General features: G+C 33.1%; 1 protein-coding gene across 1 annotated transcript; it reads right to left on the minus strand.

Annotated features, from left to right (window-relative positions):
* Nucleotides 1-340: 340 nt before the first annotated feature.
* Nucleotides 341-24,505, minus strand: LOC130448098 (WD repeat-containing protein 75). Its single transcript, XM_056785298.1, has 10 exons — nt 24,303-24,505; nt 24,048-24,249; nt 22,056-22,309; nt 18,419-18,938; nt 16,462-16,646; nt 10,720-10,877; nt 3,855-4,220; nt 863-1,029; nt 555-731; nt 341-497 (listed from the first exon to the last, which is right to left on the minus strand). The coding sequence occupies exons 1-10, from the start codon at nt 24,395-24,397 to the stop codon at nt 399-401; spliced, it is 2,223 nt and encodes a 740-aa protein (XP_056641276.1). The 5' UTR covers nt 24,398-24,505; the 3' UTR covers nt 341-398.
* Between the last annotated feature and the right edge of the window lie 167 nt (nt 24,506-24,672).

Below are 24,672 nucleotides of genomic sequence, written 5' to 3' on the forward strand. Positions count from 1 at the left end.
TTGATATCAACCCAGGAAGGATATAAGAGCACTTAATATAGAGAACTGGAGGGCAAAATGCTGGACCCGAAAGGAATGGGAAATAATAACAAAACAGCCAAAACAAACGATCCACCTCAAAAAAATTTTTGAAGCGCTATAAGCGACTGCCATAATCCAAATGATTGAAAGGCTTGATGATGATGATGAAGTATGTACAAAAATATGTGTGACAATCGAATATGTATCATTTTTACTGAAAAAATACATAAAAGTTCATTAAAAGGAAATAATAAATATTATTTTTTGATAACTAGAAGTCTCGATAACTTCAAAGTTTTATGCATTCGATTGATCGAAGTTGTATATCAACACAAATTTGGGAATGAACAAAATTAAAAGTAATTAAAAAATATATTTTATTCTTCATCTGCATCGTCTTGTATAACAAATGATTTTATAATAGAGTAACAAGAGAATCTGATCGGAGGCAACGTATGTATAGGACTTTCAAGATACTAAAAAAGAAAAACGAAATTAGACTAATTTTATGACAAAAAGTTGTTTTTACTTACGGTTTTGAGCGTCCTATGTTCCTTGTCTTTTTCAAATAAATGCTTTTGTGCAGTGATTTTTTGTACGGAGCTGGATTTAATATTTGGTTGTATCATACTAAAAACAGATTGTATATCTGTATATTCGTCTGTTGCAGTTTGAGACATCAAGCTTGATTCACACATACAGTATAGTTCCTGGAAAATATGTGAATGTCATCTGTCAGTAAATTTTCATCTTCTTCCCACCATCAATTTAGTAAATCCATTATTAAAAAATATTTCAATACCCAACGTGGAAAAGTGTCACGAATTCAAAATCTACTTACATTTTCTGATGTTATAAAATACAATTGTGACCTTTCGTACCAGTTTAGCCTAAGGTCGTTGCTATTTTTACTTGGAACAAAACTGCATGCTTTTATAGATTTAAATTTCCTTAGTATTTCGTTGTTGACGTATACTGGTTGACTTGAGTTTGGCGAAAAAACAAATACTAGAAAAATAAGTACATATTAATTCAATTAAATTCTTTATTTTAAACCTGTAAGACAGAGGAAAACCATCATAAGTGGATTTCTTCCACATTAGAGGTTTTCACCTCAAGTGCCTCATTTTTTCGCCGTGGAAAATTATCCTACATGCGAAATAAGATGGTAGGTGAAATATAGTCATATATTATTTTGGTGTAGGATAGTTTTCTTCAATCCATCAAAAATGAGTCTCACTTAAGGTAAAAATCTCAAAGTGAAAAAAATGCACTTATGATGGTTTACCTCTGACATACAGAAATACAAAAGAAAATCTTAAAAATCTGATTTCCTAATATTTTGAGGATCATTACCAGGTTGCTATTTATTATTATTGGCAACACTTTCTTACCCCAAGATTATTATTCCATTGGGATATACAATGGATCGAAAACTGCCATCTCTGACAAAAAATGAAAATGATGTATGAATACTTCCGTGCAATTATGTGCAATAATTTTCGATGTGAATTATTACTACGGGATAAATAATCCACTTGTGATGGCCAGCGGCTCCCGATAGATGAGCCAACGGAGGAAGGCATTTTTTTGTCTTGTAGTTGGGAAACCGGCTCCTGAAGGCGGAGGAGTTGCCAAATGCGGAAGAAAAACAGGACAAGACACCTCATAAAAGATTCATAAAAATAAGTTATAGTAAATCACTCCATGGCAATGCTCAATACTAAATTAATATATTATTATAATATTATTACAGTAATGAGTTTACCAGGGGGTAAACACTTAAAGTGCAGAAGTAATATCAAATTCTGCACTGGGAATGGAAAAATAAATGCAAAAACAGGAAAAATTAACGATGCAATACATGATTTGATAAGAATCCAAATATAAATTAAGGGTATATCGGATATATGGCCAAACGCAGGAGAAGTGAAGGTGGAAGACCCAAATGAGCCCAATCAATAGAACAAGTTTATGCTTCCACTGCAGACAAAGAAATACTCGAGTTCTACGAATAAATCAGAAACATCATCACGAAAATTCCGAAACATGGAGTACTTATTCCTATGGAAAAATCTTAACAACAAATTTGAAACCTAACCTAACATAGCTTAACCAAATTTCGAAGTGGGAACAAACTAAAACACCTTGGAGTGAGAAATGGAAGAGGAGATGTAGTTGTCACAAATACATTCTTTCTGTTACCACTCCAAAGTCTGTATACATGGAAATCAGTCCCTCCAAGACAGACAGACATTTGTCAAGACATATCCAGAAGTGGACCTATAATACGATCATGTACCAATGTTGAGTGTATTTAGAGTCAAACTGAAAAAGATGCACAAGAAAATACCAATTGAAATATCCCAAAACAAAAATTAAAGTTAAAGCTAAGCGGATTGAACAATTAAATAAACTCAAGTATGATGAGATTGATAGATAACCAGGAAGCTAGGAAATACACCTACAGGTGTACAGGGAATTCCAACAATAGGAGGTCCTAGATAACAGAGGAGATTCGGATGATGATGGAAGAGGGAAGAAGAGTTAAACTACACACAGATATATAACAATACAAATATCAATAAGAAAGAAAATCAGAGAGGCCAAAGAGAAAGAAGTAGGTAGAAGGAGATTGAAGTCTTGTAAAAGAAACATCACAGCTACAATGTACATTGAAAAATCAAAGAGTTTATTGAATGATTCAAACGAAGGCTACAAGGAATATTAACAGACACGAAATGCAATATAATCATGATTAAGAAGACAAAAATAGATATCGGAAAGTATACTTTGAAAAACTATTTGAAGACCAAAGAAATAACTTTGAAATAGAGGAAAAACAATGGAAGGACCAGGAATCCTACAACAAGAACTTCAAATAACAGTAACGCAACTAAAAGATGGGAAGGCTACTGCCTTGCCCTGATAACATACAAGCAGAATTCCTCAAACTGCTTGATACCAAAACGATATCATTAATTATGAAGATGTTCAACAACATATATGATTCTAGAACACCTTCAGAATTGTTGAAATCCGAGTTCATTTCATTTCCTAATAAACCCGGCGTCAAGAAATACGAATAATACCGTCTTATGAGCCATACAAGCTTTTTCTCAAAGTAATCCACAATAAGAGAATTTATGTGGAAGCGAAAGATGTAAGAAATAAACATTGTTCTCACTACTGGTCTATGCATGTTTAATAGACTATGAAAAAGCATTCCATCGAATGAAGCATAGAAAAATGATGGGAGATACTTGAAATAAATAGAGAGCTATGAATAATTGGAAACCTTCACTGGAACCAATATGCACATCTTAGAATCAAAGAAAACAGTGAAAATAATGAGAGAAGTCCGTCAATACTGCATATTTTCTTCAACTTGTACTCAGAATTTATATTCAGCGAAGACCTATATGAGAAAAAAAGGTATTCTGCTAAATGGATACGACATCAGATATGCAGATGATACCATCGTATTCGCTGACAATATATCAGATTTACAAAGACTGATGGATACCTGTCAAAAAGACAACACTAATAATTATAAGTAAAAATAGGATTACAGGAAGTCATCAATATATATCTTTGTACTTGGAACAATTTAAATAAGATCGTCATTTGACATGCTTTGAGACTGAGGAAACTTTGAGGATTATTATGAATAACAATGACAATGTTCAATTGGTCACAATGTCCTTATGACTTCATCTATAATATCTAGTTTATAAACCGTAATATTGAGTTTAACCATTATCACTATTATCATTCCAAAAGATAAGAGGGGGAAGATAATAGAAATTAATTGAAAAAACTCAACTATTTACCTTTCTTATCATTGGTGATAATAGCCATATGCGTTGATAGAGAATCCGCAATTAAAAATGACACCGAAATCGGAACTGTCCAAGTCATAGAAAGAGTTAAAATATTCCAAACGCTCAATTGATTATTACTAGCGGCTACCAATAAATGACACAGATTACCATGTCCAAATTGTACATATCTCAAATTTTGTTTATGAAGAGGATGTACTAATGAGCATTTAAGTAAACTAGTATCCGGTGTCCAAACTGTTAATATTTTCTCAAAGCCAGTTGCAAACAGGGATCCATCTATTGAGAAAGATAAAGCGTTACACGAAAGGTTCCTGTAGAAACCAACTCCAAAACACTTCCATGATAACTGTGTACCTAAAAAAAAAATAAAATAGCGTTTTTAGAATCTTAGAAACCTCCTTTTGGTTAATATTTTTTATATATATTCATAATGGTGTTTACCATTTCTATTTCTTTGAAAATACACTGCTCAACAATTGATAGGGATCAAAGGAATTCTTGTTAAATTTGTTGTTGTTTGTTTTTGGTTATTTTCATCACCTTTAGCCAAAAATTAAAAACCATGCATTAGTACTAATTCAGTTATATTAATAGATAATTGATTGTTTATTCAAATATAATTCTAAGTTTCATACAATTGCGATGGATGTTTTCATCATCAAGGTTTTGATACTTGCTTTAGGTGAGAATTTGTCTTGATAGCCACACGATTTGATACCACAAAGACATGACTATTGAATCGATTCTTTGGTGGGTGCAATTAGCGAAAATCGTGTTTTAATTGATGACAGTTTACAGTTTCATGGTATTGGTAGAACGGAGTGACCTACCTTGTTACCAAAGACGAACTATCTTGAACATTTCCGGGCCACAATGGCCCAACAATTGAATATCTTAGAGCAGGTTTCTACCTTTGCTCGGCTGAGGGAGTCATTTCGAGAAGATCGGGGGTAAAGAGGGGGAAGCTGAAAAAGTGAACATCTGTAAGCAACAAATTATTGTTCGAAGACTCTCCACTTGCTACTAAAGCGCCACCTTAACTTTACCCCCTTTCAATGGATGTATGAATGGATTTTGGGCCTCGTATACATTACGACCCAAAAGATCTATTGTGTCCCCGTTTCTTGCAGCGATACTGGAAGACCAATTGTTTACAGCTGATCCATTAATCCCTTTTAAAAAGTCCATAATGTGGGATGGCTTTAATTTCCAGAGATCTTCGTCTTCTATTTCAAGCAGTTGTAGTGCTCTGGAGTTCCTTAGTTTTTCACACTTCAAGAAAATGGTGTTAGAGGTTTATATCTAGCGTCTTCAAGTGTTTGTTGTGGCGACAGTGCCCCGTTAGAACTCCTGTGAGTATTCGTAGATTGTTCTTACTTAGGTTGATACATTCTGCAGATCTAATTGGTTTTGCTCCTATCTACCTTCTTATCCAGTGCTTTTTCCATTGTTCTGTAGCTGATACCATAGAAGGGTTCGGGTCCCATGAAGGACTTGTCTGCCCCCGCTTTAGCGAGCTTCTCAACCATTTCATTTCCCTTCGCTCCGGTGTGTCTCGGAATCCATTCTAGGGTAATTTTATTTTTCTTGCCTAGGAAATCCCAAATGATTTTGAATTTTATGGTATCTAGTTTACCTTCAGTCTCTGAAGATGATAGCTTAGTTATCGAAACGCGCTTCATACAGTGTAATCGTGAGTGTTGGTGTAAACAGTGTATTCAGTATTCTTGGAGGAAGACCATCTCCATTTGTAGGTGAAGTGGAGCATCTTCCACATTAAACTTCACGAATTGCGAATGTACAAGGGTTATCTCAAATTATTCCGACCTAACATTGAAATAAGACATTTTCTTTCCATCTTTCTATTTTTCAACATAATAGAGAAGTTTCATGATGTTGTTAATATTATATTTAACGTGATGGTATTAAAATATAGATCAAAAGTAATTAATCACTGAAAAAATTTTTGAAATCCATCTATAAATGACTTAGAAATAAATTATTGAGGTTTACGTATTTTAGTACGGAACGTCTGTGGTTTCTGATTAGCCTGTGACGTCATTTGATCTATTCAATATAACCGCACCACGAATCATACAAGTATTAGTTTCCGAGTTGCCGATATCTTTCTAAAATATTGAGGCTTGATTGTGTTTTGACAAGGAGCTAGCTGAACTTGTACTGTTCAGTGAAAATATTGATGCTTTTGATTGGGGACTGCTTAGAGAAGATATCGATATTATCGATGGAGAGTGCTGAGGAGATTCATAAACAATTTGGGAGTATTTATTTCCTCTATTTTTCGCACTGTTCCTCCTTACAATTGTTTGCACTGCTTGATTTTTCTGTGACGTTTTCATATTTACTTGAACTCCTTTGTTTCTCTTTTTATTAGGATGATTATCTGATTCTGTAAAGATAATGCTCTCTTGTAGCGGATCCTCTATTTCATTTAACTCCATTTCATCACACACAATCATTTCAAAAGATTGAAACGAAGATGATTGACTTGAAGTCGACGGTACTTCTTTTGTTAATAGATTTTCATAAAATTCAATTCGACGTCTTTTTTCATACACTACTCGTTCTTTTTGAGGTTTCACCGCCTTTTGACAGTCAAATTTATGAGGACATATGTTGGCTTTTAACTTCAATGTTCCTCCAACTAGTCGATGTTTAACTAAATTTTCTGTGTCGTTTTCAACCTGTAAATAAATTCGATATTCACAGTACTTCCATATATATGAAGTAAATAACAAATATATTTACATAAAATATATAGTTATAGTTATTCCGGACCTACTTACGATTCAATAGGTATATCGATCAGAAATAGGCACCTATTATTAATGGTTACTTACATCAAAATGATCTTCACACACATATTTAGTGCTTTTAGGGCCAATTAAATCACGCTTCATTACTTTGCACCACTTTTTCCTTATTGTTATATTATTTGGTACGAAAAATTTATTGGGATTTTTAACTGTTGTGCTTTGACACATAGGAACAATACAATATTTGTAGGCATTTTTTTAACTTCTGCCATCGGGTAATAAACAAAATGCGAATCGAACGGCACAAGCAACTACAAAACAATACATTCGTACGTACTCAGCGAATACGTGCTGCGTCGTCTAGGTCAAATGACGTCACACGATGGAGCGCCACGTGTAATAAAATTATTCTTGCAAGCGCAACTTCAAAGTCCCATAACTTTTTAATTTCTTGAGATATTTTATTAATTCTTTCACGTGTTTGTTTTATTTTACTTAAATTTTTATAATTTATCTATAAAAATAAAATGAAAACTTCTTCATTTATACGTTTAGTCCAGCGAAGCTTTAACCTTTTTAACATTACCAAATAATTGGAGGTAACGTTCTCGTCTGTTGAAAATCTTTCAGTGATTTAAGATTAGAAAACAAAAGAAAATCTATGGAGACCAGATTTGGTGAATACGGTGAATGGTGAAACAATGCGAGCTACTGCCAAACCCAACGCGCGGATAGCTTACCCACGAATAATTAGTCTTTAGTGAATATATGAAAATGGTTGTCGCAGTTTTTGACTATATTTAATGACATCTTTATACTCATTTTTTTTTCTTGTCAAAGATTATCAATTAAGAAACTAAGCATCCAAAATGGCTGATATTTTAGTGAGAATCTCTCAACGTATATTTACAACTACTGATATCTTCAGACTGAGATCGGAAACTTTTCAGACAAAAATCGTATTTGATTGTTATGAAGATTCCTTGGACCGGATTGAAGCTGGTAGAGAACCGAATCTGGCCTAGAGTTGTCCACATGTTTTGGAGCGTGTTATTGATACTCTCGATAAGTTAGCAGAAGCTGTCATAAAAGGGGATAAACTCATCTTAAAATTTTATTAATTGTTTGATCTAAAGTTTGTTTAATAGAGTTAAATGCTTCATCTGTGCTAGGGATGGGAGGATGAGATATTAAATTGTTGTTTGTAACATCGATCACTTATTCTATAAAAAACTTTCACTACATTATATTCAATATTTGTATCGTACTATTTTTGTAGGTTTACACCAAGCAACAGTAATAGTTACAAAATTGACGGGAGGTAACTGGACAGTGTGGAAATTTCAAGTTCAGGTAAAGTCTAAGGGGTATGAAATTGTGGAAGACACAATGATGAGCAAGTTAAAAACTATTTATGAACACCAATCGCAGGTTAGTGTCCAATTGTTGATGCAGATATTTTTAGTATACAATTCAAGAAAGGTACTGCTGCAGATTTTGTGTCACAGTTAGAAGAGATTAGAGGGTCATGGAAGTCTTTTAGAGGTAACGATTAATTGACAAGGTAGTTATGACAAAAGTGTTGATGTCTCTACCAGAAAGTATGAAGTATTTCGTGGGAGTCAACTCCTGAAGTAAATAGAACTATCACTGATCTCATGTCAAGATTAATGCTCATAATCCCTTAGCAATTGTTGAGCACAGTAGTTTTGTTAAGAACATGTTTTTGTTATCTTCTTCTTCTTACGTTAGGACTAGGTCCTGTATTTTCATCAAGGGTTTGCCAGGAGTAGTTGGGATGCTGAGGACCAGCTTTCATACCACCTTATAGGTGTTCATCCAGGAGGTCGAGTTGTGTCTGGTTTCTTTTCCTTTGCAATTTTTGCTAACCGTTCATTTGGCATTCTGTCAACATAGTCTCTCCATTCTCTTCTGCGGCTCCTTGCCTATCTTACTACATCCTGAATATCGCACATGTCCCTTATTTCTTCATTTTTCTTCCGATCGAGTAACGTATGTCCTGTTATTGATCTCAGAGTCCGCATTTCTATTGTTTTTAGAAGCCGTTTAGTGGTTGTGTTCTCCGCTCTAGTTTCTATTGCATATGTCATGACCAGTCTTACGCAAGTTTTATATATTCTAATTTTACATTTTGTGCTCATGTATTTATTTCGCCAAATTAAATCTCTAAGGTATCCTGATATTAATGCTGCCTTCGTTGTTTGTGCTTTTACTTCTTTCTTTAGATTTCTATCGCTTGTTATGTTTGTCCCTAGATATTTGAAGGACATCACTTGTTCTACACTCTGATCGTAGATCGCTAGTTTACATCTTCTCGGTTCTCTAGATATTGTCAGAGATTTTGTTTTCTTTGTGAATATTTGCATGTTGTACGTGTTCTCTATTTGTTGGAATTTATATAGGAGCTTCTGTAGGTTATCTTCGTCTTCCGAGATGATTACTGCGTCATCAGCATAATATATTATTTTCATCTCTTTGTCTCCCATTCGGTATCCTCTCCTGGCTTGCTTTACTTCGTTGATGATTTCGTCCATTATAATAATGAACAGGATTGGGCTTAGGCTATCCCCTTGTTTGATACCAGTTGCCACAGGTATTTTATTGCCTAATTTGTTTGCCGTTCTCACAATGGTATAATTATCGGTGTTAAGTTTATCGATAACTATTATTATATTGGGGTGAACGTTCCATTTTTTTAGTAGAGTTATAATATCAGTTAAGTGTATCCTATCAAACGCTTGGGTGAGATCAATGAAGCACATAAAGGCTGCCTTATTAAACTCTATGGCTTTTTCAGTTATTTGGCGCATTATAAATATAGCATCTATGGCAGATGTTCTTTCTGCTAAGATTTTAGTGAATAGTTTCAGAATCGTACTCATCAGGCTAATGCCTCGATAATTTTGGGGATCGGTTTTTTCTCCCTTTTTGATAATCGGTATCAGAATACTTTCTTTCCATTCAGGTGGTACATTTTTGACCTCTAGTATTTTATTGAAGAGGGATTGTAGTTCATCATACAGTGTGTCTCCTCCATATTTGATCATTTCCTTTGTTATTTCGTCGATGCCTGGGGCTTTTCTGTTCTTTATTTTGGCTATCATTTGTTGTATTTTATGCAGGGAGAAAATCATATTTTGTATTCCATTAATGTTTTCATCTTCGTATGGTAATTCCTGTGCTGATACGTTAGCTTGTGTTGAACTATAAAGTTTTTCAAAATGTCTTTCTCATTCGTCTGCCGTGATTTTTGTATTTTGTATGTATTCGTTTATTGGTTTTCTCCTATCCTTCAGAAGATTCCATATTTTTTTCTGTCCCCCATATAAGTCATGTTCCATATCATTTGAAAACTTCTCCCAGTGATCTCTTTTAATTTTTCGAATATTTTCGTTGACTCTATTTCTTACAGCTTTATAGTCATTATACGTTGTTGCATTGGAGCTGTATTGCAGGTACGATTTTCTTTTCTCTTCGGCTAGGATCTTGACTTCTTGTCTAAACCACGGTTTTGTATTTGTTCTTCCCCCTTTTTTTGTTATCGTTAGAATTAATTCCAACATATAAAATTAAGTCACCAAATTCATAGTTTTGTTAAATGTTGAGGATACACTGAAAAAGAAGCAACTGGAATACCAGAAAACAATTCCACCAAGTAGATCCAGTTTAGTACTACCTGCTACTATATTATAATAGTAAATGAAATCTCGGGGACGTGCCAGCGAAAGCAACATCCAAATAATCCAAAGATTTCAAAATAAAGTGCTAAGGAGCATCGTTGATGCACCCTGGTACTTTCGAAATAACGATCTACATTGGTACCTGGAAATAGACACTGTAAGGCGTTGAAACATGTGAATGTCGAGGTAATCTTTTGAGTTAGTATCTAAGTGTAAAAGCAGAGCAAAGTGCCAAATTTTACATATAACTGTTGGTGTAGATAATAATAATAATTGTAGTTATAATAATTGAAGGAGCTTCTACTGAGTAAGACCCTTAGTTTACAATGATAGGGAGATCTTCCAGGTTTTCTTACAAAAAAAATTAAATCTTACTGGATAATATTTCAGATTCAATTAATTGCCATATTTTGAACTTATTGTCATCACCAATTGTAACGCATTTCAATTCCCGATCCTTTTGTATTGGTTGAAATAACATACTGTTAATACTAGCTTCATGGGGATACTCCACGGAGGTATTCAGATGAAATCTAAAAATAAAAAAAAATTATATATTCGGAATAGAGGAAACTTTCATATCCCTATATGAAAAACATTAGACATACTTCTACCTAGTTCAGAATCATAATGAAAACACGGTAGGTTGGCGTTTTTGAGGTCGATGGGTGTCACACGAATGGATCCAGATGTCGGAAATCAGTACTCTTCTGAAATGTGAAAGTTCTGTGAATGTACTGCTGTAGATTTTGTGCCACAGTTAGAAGAGATTAGAGACTCATGGAAGTCTTTTAGGGTTAACGATTAATTGACAAGATAGTTATGACAAAAGTGTTGACGTCTCTACCAGAAAGTATGAAGTATTTCGTGGGAGTCAACTCCTGAAGTAAATAGAGCTATCACTGATCTGATGTCGAGATTAATGCTCGAGAAAGAACGAACTAAGAATAGTGAGGAAGCAGCTCAATGATTTTGTAGTGAGTGAAAATAAAATAAAAAGTGAGAATAATAAAAGAAGACATAAAATGCTTCAAGTGTGAAGGACCTCATTTAAGAAGAGACTGTCCACAAGTAGGGAAAAAGTGTCATTTTTCTATAAATCCCTACCATAAGGCAAAATTTTGGTGATTCAAGAAAAAAAAATGAAGATGAATCCAGATGTCGGAAATCAGGACTCTTCTGAAATGTCAACTGTTAGTGTCCAATTATTGATGCAAAAATTTTTTAATTTACAATTTCAAGGAAGTTAATGCTGCTGATTTTATGAGACAGTTAGAAGGTTCATTGAAGTCTTTTGGGGGAAGGAATAAGTGACAAGATGGTTATGACAAAAGTGTTGATGTCCACCAGAAAGTATGAAGTATTTCGTGGGAGTCAACGCCTGAAGTAAATAGATCAGTCACTGATCTGATGTCGAGATTAATGATCGAGGAAGAACGGAATAACATTTTATGGAAATCTGTTTGCCAAGTTATACGGCAATTAAAATAATCTACGTTAAGTTATAATTGGATCCGTTCATTGTTCGGGTAATCAACATTAAGAGACAGTTTCCAATTCGAATAAGAATAAAAGTTGCATAAATAGAAGCTTGAACAATTATTTCTGATTGTTTTCTTACTGTAAGCCTTTACCCTCTTCCACCAAGCTTCCATCTCCTTAAAATAGACTCCCCCCAAAAAAGGCAATTATTGGTAAAACCGTAAGTATTAATTTCTGGTATCTGAGACCTCTATACTCAATATTCTGATTTCAGTTCTATTTGAGTAAATTACATTCAGTTATATATACGTTTGATCAAACTTTTTTTTGCATTTTTTTTCTCAAACTATTATTTTTGTGATAACTGAGGTAACCTAAATATCGAAATTGTATATTTTGTATATTATATGCATTTTTTTAACATTTGCGTATATAACGTTAGTAATTAGCATAATTGGTCAAATTTTGAAAGATTTAGTGATTTGATAAGCGTTTAAAGACTTTCATTCCATTTCTCAAAAAACTAAATCTTGAACCAAGTAGCTAAATGGTTAATAGAAAACATATGGATATTCAAAATGGGACCAGTAAAAAATAGTGTAAGGAATATAGGACATAATGGTTAAAAGTTGGCCTAAACAGAGTAGGAGTTGAAAACTGTCGGGAAAAGACAGGAAATGGGAAGTTGTGGTGGGAAGAAAACGAAAACAAAAATGAGATTTGGAAACAAATGTCAAGGGGAAAAGGTTAAAACGTTCGCTGGGGTATGTTTAAGTACTGGAACTAAATAGCAGTACCCTCTGATACTATGTTAAGTTTGGAGTCTCTGATGAGAGGTAAAAACGTCGAAACTAGTCAGTGGTTACAACTCTATCCTTGCAGTTGCAAGCTATTAGGAATGTTGATATCGACAATTACGTCTCAGTATTAGCCAGGAAAATAATTGTTTTCTCCTTTAAAGAACGGTAAACAATAATTTCGAATTATTGAAATTCGAAATAATACAAGAGGTAACAAAATTGAGAATAGTGAAATGTAAAATGATCAGAACAATAATGGGACCAGTAAAAAATAGTGTAAAGAATATAGAGTTAGAACGAACTGAGAAATATCTGTCAGTGGTATAACCCTATCCTTGCAGTTGCAAGCTATTAGGAATTCAAAATAATATAAGTGGTAACAAAAATGACAAACCAAGTACATTGCGTTATAGAACATCCAACTAAATTATAGAGGTGCATCGCAAAAATTAAGAAAACAATAACCAAAACAAAATTGGTAATGAGAACCCGTCGAAACAACCACAAAGGGAACAACTCAACCTGATAATGGAAACAGGACCTATAGCCAGGTACTCACTAGACAACAAAAATAAAAACAGGAGGAGAAAAAGAGCGATTCATACATAGAACAAACTCTTCAGCATATACTGGAGAAACTAATTTGGATGACAGAATAACCAGTGTGGAAGGGGCTTTCAAATGGCGGTAAATAGATTGAGAATCCTAGAATTTTTCTACACCTGAAAAAGCGATTGTTGCATTCAAATTGGTTCAAACGCATGAAAAATGGTATTGATCTTTATGGAGAATATTTTGAAAAACAATAACGCCATCTCCAATTGTAAATATTTGTTTTCATTTATCTATCTCAAAATTTGAGTAGCAACTTTCGTATTTTGACAAACAATCCAAATAGTCAGCTTTAAGACCTATCGAAGGTTAAAAAGCTCGAAGCTTTTGAAATGTGGACATATAGGCGTATGCTCGTAAGTATTGTAAGATCTGTTATGACCAGAAAATGATCCTACTTCGCACATGTAATACGCAATCCTGTCACGTATAATATAGTGCCTCTTATAATCCAGGGAAAAATAGAGGGAAAACGGTGTCCTGGAAGAAGAAGAACATTATGGTTGAAAAATGTACGTCAGTGGTTCGGTCAGACAACTAGTTCACTCTTCCTAGCTATAATGAACAAAATTATCATAGCCAAGAAGAAGAAGAAGACCTATCAATTACAATATAATGCATTTTACTGCAATATTGTGTTATTAGGCGAGTTCCAACCCATCAAAAAACCGTCCTTGGTACGGTGATGATTCGACGCAATATGTGTTCCAATCTGACGACACCTAAGTCGGTTTATTGCCAATTGTTTGTGAACCGTTTCGGGGACGGTCTTTACGATACTCGGTTGATAGCAAGTACTGTTACAAGAACCGTGTATAGCCAGATATTGCGCAGAAAATGTCTATAAACGCTGCCAAGAGCGGTCTAGACTACCAGACACCTATTAATATATTATAGATTAATGCAGATGAGCAACAAAGTAAATTAACATTAAATATTGAATAAAGAAATGAAGATATAATATAAATAACAGACCAATAATAATAAAAATAAAGAGAAAACAATTAATTTGGTATGGACACATTTTACTTTCAAAAAGGTATATAGCAATAAAATGGAGAATTCCGTCGAGTTCGGCTCAATTTTGGTGTTGGCTTTAGGTGTAGGTCTTGAAATATTGTGTAGGGATTACTTAGGTAGTAAATTATACAGTTACGTTTTGGGTTTAACAGGTACCGTTTAACATTCTATTAGTGCCTCTGCCTAATTCCAACCCTATTTCAGATTCGGCAACCATTCGCCGTAAGGGCAATGGCGCCTTACCCAAAATTTTTAACCTTTATAAGTATATTTTTTTAGTTTAACGCATCAGTATTTGCTGTTAAGTTGTAAATAGTGTTATAAGATTAGTGATAAAATGGCGACATTTACACTAACGAAAAGATGTTCCAATAATTCACCACTATCAGTGAATGAAAAACTTATTATTTCAAATGTATGTACACGATTGCATAAAATACGATTACCCGAAATTTACGGTGCAAGAAACTGTCGACCGATGTTCCCGAATGACTAGAGTTGAAAAGTTCATCGTTTTTAAATTATTGTGGGGGAGAAAGATGACCAGGATGACAGTATTCCGTTGATAACTAAAAAACTTTTATGGGCTACTTTGAGAAATATGGATTTTGCCTGGGAAAAGCATAACCGTAAAGTACTTTTACTGGAGAGCGATGAAATTGTTTGCTGGCGACGAAAATATTTAAGAAGTATAAAGCAGTACAGAACAGAGCAGAAGAAAATCTTGATGAGACGTGGATTAATGAAGGTTATACAGTACCAAAAATGTGGCAAGACAAAAATATAACCAGTGCTCGCCAAGCTATCATGGAAGGCCTGTCAACGGGTATTGAGGTGCCTTCAGGTAAAGGGAAAAGACTAATAATCGTCCATATTGGAAGCGAAGAAGGATTAATAAAAGAAGGTTTGCTAACCTTTCAGTCGTGCCATACAGGAGATTACCACGAGGATTCGGATGTTTTTGAAGACTATTTTATAGAAATGATTCAGTAGTAGTTATGGATAACGCAAGTTATAATTCTCGGCGCATAGAGAAGACTCCAACTTCATCTTGGAGAAAACAAGAAATTATTGACTGGTTAAGAACCAAAAGTATTTAATTTGAAGATAATTTGATAGAAAAAGAACTATTAGCTATACAAAATTTACCCAAACATCGTTTTATGAAATACGCGGTGGAAGATATAGCAGAAAAACATAGTGTAACTGTGCTGCGCACACCGCCATATCATTGCGGACTAAATCCTATAGAACTTATATGGGCGCAAGTGAAAGGATTTGTAGCAAGACACAACACGACATTCAAAATGAAAGACGTTAAGCTACTGTTTGATCAAGCCATTAAGGAGGTGACACCAGAGAACTGACGATAAGCAGTCCAGCATATCATTAAAGAAGAGGACAAAAAGTGGGATCTTGACTACTTGATCGATCGGACCGTCTACCCGTTAATAATAACGTCAAGAGGAGATGACAGTTCCTCAGATGACGAAGATTATGATTTTTTATAATTTAATTTCGGTATAATGCATTTTTTGTATAATATTCAATAAAAAATAAGTGTATCTAATACTATGTACATAATGCCTAATTTTTATTCTGTTAAAATAAAATTCTCTCCTTTTTACGAGTAACCTACCGGCACGCCTCTGGCACACTATTTTCAATGTTTGTGAATGGATAACAATAGGCTAAACCCATATATTGACCCCAACCCGGGTGGTACTACCTGCACTTGATAAAAAGAAAAAAAATTACAATGAAATCGATGGCAAACTATGAAAGTGGCTTAAATATTCGTTGGGTTACTCTGAGCTTTTATTGCTCTATACCTTTCTGAAATAAACTATAGATCTTTTCTTACCGAAAAAGGGTTTATCCGAGCCAGCGAAAACAGACTTCCCAAAATCTCCCGTAGAAATCAGGAGAGAGGAAACTATGACGCGGTCGAGGATGAAGACATGTCGAAATGACAGGGGGTGGTGGAATTATCTACGTATCAATCCGCGGATTTATCCGGAGGTGGATGCTTTGAGGAACGGGATTTTTCACGCGCGCTCAATGCACTTGAAAACAATAACTTTTTTGAGTATAGAATGAAGAGATTCTTTGTTAATTTATAACTTTAATTCGACGTTTCGAATACTATGCTTCTATCCTCAATTTTCATTACCAATAAATAAATGGTTAAATATTAACTTACTCTTGCTTAAATTCGTCAAATTGCCAAAATTTCAGTCTAATTTCATGATTATATTCTTTGTCATTTCTTTCTTCTACAGTAGCAAACCAAAGTCCACTTTTACTAATCGTAACTTTTTTTATTTCGGTATTAATCATTGTTGTTTCCCGCTCGTTCGTAATTTTATTTTGTCCTGTAATATCAACCTAAAACAGACGCAGTACATACAATAAAACAAATAATGGAAAAACACATGATCACAAAATCACCAATCAATATAAACCAAGCATACCCTGATGATGCTAGACTCCAAATCCAGAGTTCACCAAGAACTTGGACAGCTTCATAAAGAGAATTTAAGTTCCAATAATTGACAAATAATCACCTATGCTGATGATATAGTACTTGTAACCAAAATATGATCTATGGAAGCAATGTTAAACGACATAGTTACAGAAGGAAAGGTTTAAAACCATCATCAAAGAAAACAAAACAAAAATAATGAGATTTGGAAATCAATGTCAAGGGAGAAAGGTTAAAACGTTTGCTCGGGTATGTTTAACTACAGGAACCGAATAGCAGTGCTTTTGGATGGTGTCTTAAGTTTGGAGTTTCTACACCGAACGAAAGTTTGTTATGCCACTCTGATGAGACGTAAAAACGTCGAAACTAGTCAACGGTTGCAACCCTCTTCTTGTAGTTGCAAGCCATTAGGAATGTTGATATCGACAAATAAGAATAAGAAAATAATTGTTTTCTCCTTTGAAGAACGGCAAACAATAATTTCGAATTATTAAAATTCGAAATAATACAAGGGGTAATAAACTTGAGAAGAATGAAATGTAAAATGATCAGAACAATAATGGGATCAGTAAAAAATAGTGTAAGGAATATGGAATTAGAGCGAACTGATAAATAACTGAAAACTCAACGATGAAGATGTAAAAATATCAAAGATGAGCGAGTTTAGTTATTGGGGCATGTATGGAGAGAAGGAAAAAATTTTATAGTAAACAATATGATGCAATGGGATGATACTGGTGATAGAAAAAGACGCGGCAGATCTAGGGTGAAAGTTGACCTAAACAAAATAGGAGTTACAAACTGTCGGAAATGTGAAATTGTGGTGGGATATAATCGAGAAGGTGCAGAGTTGGATTACGAAGACTGATCCACCAAGGATCTAGAGAGCAATTTTGCGTCACAACCACACTAGGAATTATTAATAATATCAAACCCTAAATGTATTCAAATGGGAGACAATATATGACCGATTCCAGAAGCTTTATGAATGTTGTCAAAAGTTTTCTAATACCATTAATCGAACTTCTTAGACCCACCTCGTATCAATTGTAAAAATAGTAAAACTCAGAGGGAACTAATCGATACATTTGAGCACTGTAAACAAACTAATCGACTTTTCTCTGTTTCCCCTCATGAAGGAGGTCCTAGAAGTAAAACACAGAGTAAACTAATCTACAAATTTGAGCACTGTAAATAAACTAATCGACTTTTCTCTGTTTCCCTACACAAATGAGGTCCTAGAAGAGGCAAGTTTTGCGGACATACCGACCATTTAAGGGCGTCTGATATCCGTTCTACTATAGGTTTATGAACGTTGTCAAAAGTTTTCTAATACCATTAATTGACCTTCTTAAGCCCACCTCGTAAAACACAGAGGGAACTAATCGACAAAATTGAGCACTGTAAACAAAATAAATAATAGATAAAGCCAAATTTCAATACATAAAATCAAGTTGTTACTTTTAAGCATTAGAAAGCATAGAAGTAAATACTCAGTTTAGAAAAAGAGGACTTGTACTATTTATTTTCACCATTTCATTACTTATAAAATGCTATAGTGACTAAAAATTATGGGAAAGTCTAAATTTCTAACAAAACAATAAAAAATATTTTAAAATTAACTATTTGAACTGGAATATTTAAAAAATTCACGAGGAGTATTATAAATACTTACACTGTAAAGTAGAGACAAGTCATCTGGCGAATAAAACTGAACGTGTCCTTGATTGCCATTCATAATAAGCGCCCTGGTTCGTGTATCGTAAACAATGCCACTGTCGAAATGTTGTGCCAGTACCAAATTTTGAATCAAACCAACTTGATTCAAAGTATTATTGAAAATTCTAACTGCGTTATCATTTGTAGATACAGCTACGTACAAATTATTAGCAGCTACTGCAATCTGGCATATTTCTCCTGGAATACGAGGTACAAATTTCCTATCGTTTTGATTTTCATATTGCCATTTAACTAACACCGACTCTCCTCCACCGGTGTAAAAGTAGCTACCAGTGTTTGAGAAAGAAACAGTTTGAACTGGTAATGTGTGCCAATGAAAAACTGTATTTTTTGCTCTATCGGAGAATATATTGTACCATCCTAAAACACGACCAGTAGAGTCGCCAGTAAGTACCAGCTCTTCAGATGGATGAACGGATATACACGTTAACTTACGCGAGTCATTTATATAAGACCTAAAACAATCAATCTCAATATGTGAAAATATTTTAAAAGAAATAACTAAATAGCATTTAAAACGTCAAAACTTTCATCTATTTTTCAGATATTAAAAAAAAGTTTTAGCAAAAAGCATATAAAAGGTCTAAGAAATAAGAAATTAATACCATTAACTACAATTTTTTGAGATAGTTTTTATTAGGCTATGTAGGCCTAGGGTAAGAATGACAATATTACATAGTTTTATATATTATCTTATATTTTGCATTTTCTACACAATATTTCTGCATTCCTTCCTATTCACAGCTTTTTCTCTCCAATTCTTGAACATTATTATGTTTTAGGTCTTCCATCTCTTCCTTGGTCACCCCTTTATTTTTTTCCCTATTAGTATTTTTTGCAGTACTAATTTTAGCATCTGTTCTCTCTGTAGTCTCTCAACATGTCCCAACCTCACTCTCTGTCCCTTAATAAACGAGCTTATTGTAGGTTCTCCATAAAGTTCCTTCAATTCTTTATTAGTTCTTCTCCTCCAGCCCTCTTCTGTGTGTACTCCTGCGTAGATTTCTCTTAGTATCCTCCCTCTCCCATCTTTCCAAGATGGTTTCATCTGCCTTTTTTAATATCCATGTCTCACATGCATATGTTGTGGTGGGTCATACCATTTTATATATTCTTATTTTTGTTTTTCTTGACCCGTATTTTGACTTCATCTAATACTTTTGAATTTTTGTGTTCTTTTAGTTATTCTGACTTTCAGTTCTAATTCTTCTACTCCTTTGTCTTCTTTTACTACTCCTAGATACACAAAGTTGGAAACTATTTTAAAATTGTACTCTTTGCATTTAGTTGTCCTAAAGAACAAATAATCTTCTGTTTGTCTCTGTGTATCTCCAATGATCATATATTTTGTCTTATCTTGATTTATTTCTAGTCCAAAATTTTTGGCTTCCAATTTTATTATTGCTTTCTTTAAGTGCTTCTTGGATTTTGCTATCAGCGCTACGTCATTTGCGAAAGCTAGATATTGGCATTCGTTATTGAAGATTGTCCCATTGGTTTTTAATTTAGAATTTTGAATAATTACTTCCAAAACCATATTAAAGAATACAGTGGAGAGCGAATCACCTTGTCAGAGTCCTCTATAGACATGAAATTCTTCAGATTTATACCCTTTCCATATCCCTTCATTTTTTGTTTTATCTAAGGTTAGTCTAACTAAACTGATTATTTTTGCCTGTACTCCTAATTTGCTTAATGCTGCGTACATTCATTTTGTCATATGCCTGCTTAAAATCTATAAATAAGGAATGAAATGGTATCTTGTATTCATAGCAGGTGGTTTGAAATTCTTTTAGGGTTAAAATCTGGTCGTATTGACCTATTAGATTGATATTACTTTAGTATTCTTCTAGTCAGTTGTTTATTATTTTCGTTAGTACTTTATAACAGGTATCTAACAATGCAATTCCTCTCTAGTTTTCACAAAGCAGTTCATTACCTTTTTTTGGAATTGGACATATTATCTTAAATTAATTTTTTAACGGAAAATACCTAAAATCAAAATGATTTAGAAACATAAAACACATAAAAGGTCTGAGAAATAAGAAATTAATACCATTAACTACAATTTTTTGAGATAGTACTGTATATTATTATGGAATAAGGGAGACATAACATTTTAGCAACAAAGAAATTGGAAGAAAAAGGGTAAGTTTCACTGGTATTGTCGAATAAGTCTTCATGCACCACGTAATGAACTTTCTGTATCACATCTTTACACCATAGGTTATCGCATGCATCGTTATGCCTGCTTATCTTCTGCCCACCAAGGTAATTTTCTTGAGAATTTATTAATTCCACATAGAATAGAATCGCTATTCTTTTTTGGGATGTATCTAAACAATTAATTTTACTTAGAATCAATCGGAGTAAAATAATTATGTGATTTGCAACGCTGCCTCCCGAACTACACGATGTTTGTATAGCTTTTTGTTTTTGATAAACATTTTCTAATTAGTTTTTTTTTCAAAAATGCAATACAATACTAGTTAGCCTCATTTTTATTTTTTGGAATTTTTCAAATATAATAAAATAAATTCAAATAATCTTAAATATTTCCTAAACCGTGCAGAAAATTACCACTAAATCAAAAAACGCAATAAAATGTACGACGTTCTGTTTGAAATTCTAATGTTGATGTCGATACTGAAGTCAATCTAAAAATTCTTTTGAAAACAAAGAACTTTTGTAATTGAAGTTTTTTGACAACTCTTACAGGTTTTGAGAAAAGTATATGGATCACCTCATGTATGACACCCTGTACCAGTTTTAAAAAGACTTGTAATTGATTTAAACCACATTGTTTAATTTTCTCTAATTTTGATAAACCACGACAACGCTGTTATCAATATATATATATTGTTACGAACTCGTTCACGTCTTGTTATAATGGAATTCTAAAATTTGGCAAATTCGCGGCGCATTTAATTTGCTTTTTATTATTAAGTTGGAATTTCTGGAACCGTTGGTTATATTCATACTGAACACACTGTTTACACTATCACTACACCAACACTCACAATTACACTATCTGAGGCGCGTTTCGATAACCAAGTTGTCATTTTCAGAGATGACTTGGTATATATTCCCAAAAAAGATGATTATTGCGAAAAATTAACTTAGATTGTGTAGAAGCACATGTTGTTTTGAATTAAAAAAAAATCCCAGTGTTTTTTCATCAAAAAGAAGCTATTTACAGGGCGTCGCAAAAAATTCAATGTATGTTTATGTATTATAAATGAAGAGTCCATGGGAAAAACTTGGTAAGTCACAGTTTTAGAATTTTCCAGGAAATTGTCACAGCTATGAAGTTAAAAAGTTATTCCCCAGTATGATTTTACTGTTATAAAATATTCACTGTATTGTATCTATATTATAGCAACAAAAACAAGAAAAAATAACTCTATATAAGCTTAAAGTGTTATCGATAAAAGACAAAAGATAGTTTCTGAAAATAAAATTTAGCTAACTATTTTTTTTTAAATCCAAATAATCTGATAAATAAAAATTGGATAAACTATTGAAGTTACAATGAACATGTTGTATAAGAATATAATTGAATTTGTACTCACCTAAAAACGGATTTGAAATCATTCAATTTAATAAAACAAACTTGATTTCCATGTGCTACAGCAAAAAAGTTTTTATTGGCATTAATGAAAAATTTTTTATCCAAGATTAAATTATAGTTATTTGATTTGTTAAGTTCTCCATTCCACAATGTGAAATGAAAGATTTTGCCATTGCTATGAGAATATATCGCTTTAAAATCCTCACTTTCTTGTTGGACAACTTGGAAAGTGCGGATGTTTTGCTGCGGTAGCTTCTACAATAGAAAGAAACAATTAGTAATGGTTAATAAAATCAATCAATGTTTGTAATTTAAACTGAATGGTGAAGAAGCCAAGTATGAAACTTTTGAGGAATATCTTCAATAAACAAAATAGAGATATCAAACTGTAACGTTAACTTTTTTAGAACCTATACAATATATTCAGTAGTAGCTGCATCTACATTACTTTTAAGCATAATATGTCAAATCAATAGTAGTACAGTGTACAAATAGAGCCAGAAGCCTGGCAAAATCTAATTCTATAATCAGGGTACTTCAGGTTTTTCGAAAAAAGAATCCTGGGCAAAATCATTATTTCCTAGACACTTTCAAACCAATTGAAATTCCTTGTTTATTACTTTTAATTCAATTATTTTATTGGTAAACAAATTCATAAGTATGGTTTAATTTTTAATTTTTTATCTCAATTATGAGAGATTGAATACGATAAAATATTTTAATATTTTTCAGAATTTCATTCTTTCTCAAGAAAGCGAAGTGAGCAGATTGTGGAGATTGAAGGATCACCATGTGTTGTAGACACAGATCACTGACACATTTAATAACAATTATGATATATTATGTTTACTGCTCTCTGGCAATGCATTGTTCAGTTAGAACATTGATAGCACTGTTACTGTTGACACATATGTTACATATGTGTGTCTATATCTATCTATCTATACTATTGCTTACTGTTAAATATATTATTATACAAATATTAACCTTTTCACTGCTAGTATTACTTTATCAAAAATTTCTGAAATCTATTAGAATGTGTTTATGGAACTGTTTTAGTCAGTTGCAACAGACAAATGTTGAAAACCTTGGTCCCGACTTTAAGGATGGTCCACAAGCACAGAACATTCGTCTAGACTTACTAAAATGGGGCAAAGCCAGGAAATCTTTACTGGCTCGACTATAAAAGAGCATCACAGTGAAAATGTTAATATTATTATTTATAATGTGAATGTTAAGTAGATACAAGGATATTATTAGGGTTCACACCAGCAATGAAAATTTAGTGGTCCAAAAGGACCACCTAAGTTATGATTTAGTGGTCCAAAAATATAACGTGGAAGACAAAAGTAAAAAAATTAACATATGCATGCTACACACACTTTTATACATATTTTTACGGCATATATAAATTCTTTTATGCAAAAACAACACAGTAAATATAAAACATAGGTTTTTTTAAAAATATTTTGGGCGACAAATTTGTCGTCGATGTGTATAATTTTGGCGACATTTCTTAATGATTTGGCGACAATTGTCGCTATGTCGCCATGCTGGCGTGAACCCTAAATATTATATTATTATTCTAATGGTATGTGTGCTTTGGCTGAGTCAAAATGCATGTTTATTGATTTATTACGGCCTGCAGTTAACCTTACTAGTTTTAACAACCTTCTAGTTTATCAACCCTCACAGATCTCAAACGCCTATTTCTCAGCAGAGCTAAGTTGCTTCTAGTGATTTGTCATGCATGACAGTTCACTTTTACATTTTGTATATATTGTTTTCTTGTCTATATAGAAAGTTTAAGTAGCTATATATATTGTGCTGTGAGTCAAGGAATAACATGAAATATGTGTTGAAGTTTGTTTATAATAATACATATAATAAATAATTATTGATGAGTCTACTGTTGATTACATTGTGCTTAGATTATATCTGTTTTAATGTTTTAAAAGAAATTATTTGAGAGTCTTTGACCATAGCTACTCACTTTTTCAGCAATTTTAAAACGAGTAACAGTTTTCCATGTAGTCATTATTCCATCTCGGGTACAAGCTGTGATATAACAATTATTCTCAAAAACGTGGTAACTAAATCCGATTATTCGGCCGGGGCATTTATACTGATGTACTAATTTAGATGTATTTGCGTTGTATTCTAATACACTTTCCTTGGAAGACATAAAAATAAGTCTAAAATATAAAATATTAGTTATTTTGTTTGAATTTTATAAATTTTCACTTACTGTCCATCATTAGAAAATTGGGGAGGAAGTTTAACGAAAGATCCTCCACCTTTATAATTCACTGTTATTTCCACCTTATTATCACTTTCAACCATTTTATAACATATAGAATTAATTTATAAATTGCGAGTATCCACGAGGTTATAGTAAAATATTTGTATTCGAAAATAACATTAGATTGAGGTTATATTTAAATATAATCTAAAAGAGAAGAAGAATACAGCGTTCTACATCGATGATGGAAGTACTTACAAATGGTTTGAACTATTATAATAAATAATCATTCTCAAAGAAAATTTATTGACGAAAATAATGTCTTATCTTCGAATAAAGCAAAACTCTATCGTTTAAATTATATGATATCTCATAA

Source organism: Diorhabda sublineata, chromosome 8 (assembly GCF_026230105.1).
Source record: "Diorhabda sublineata isolate icDioSubl1.1 chromosome 8, icDioSubl1.1, whole genome shotgun sequence".
NCBI lineage: Eukaryota > Metazoa > Arthropoda > Insecta > Coleoptera > Chrysomelidae > Diorhabda > Diorhabda sublineata.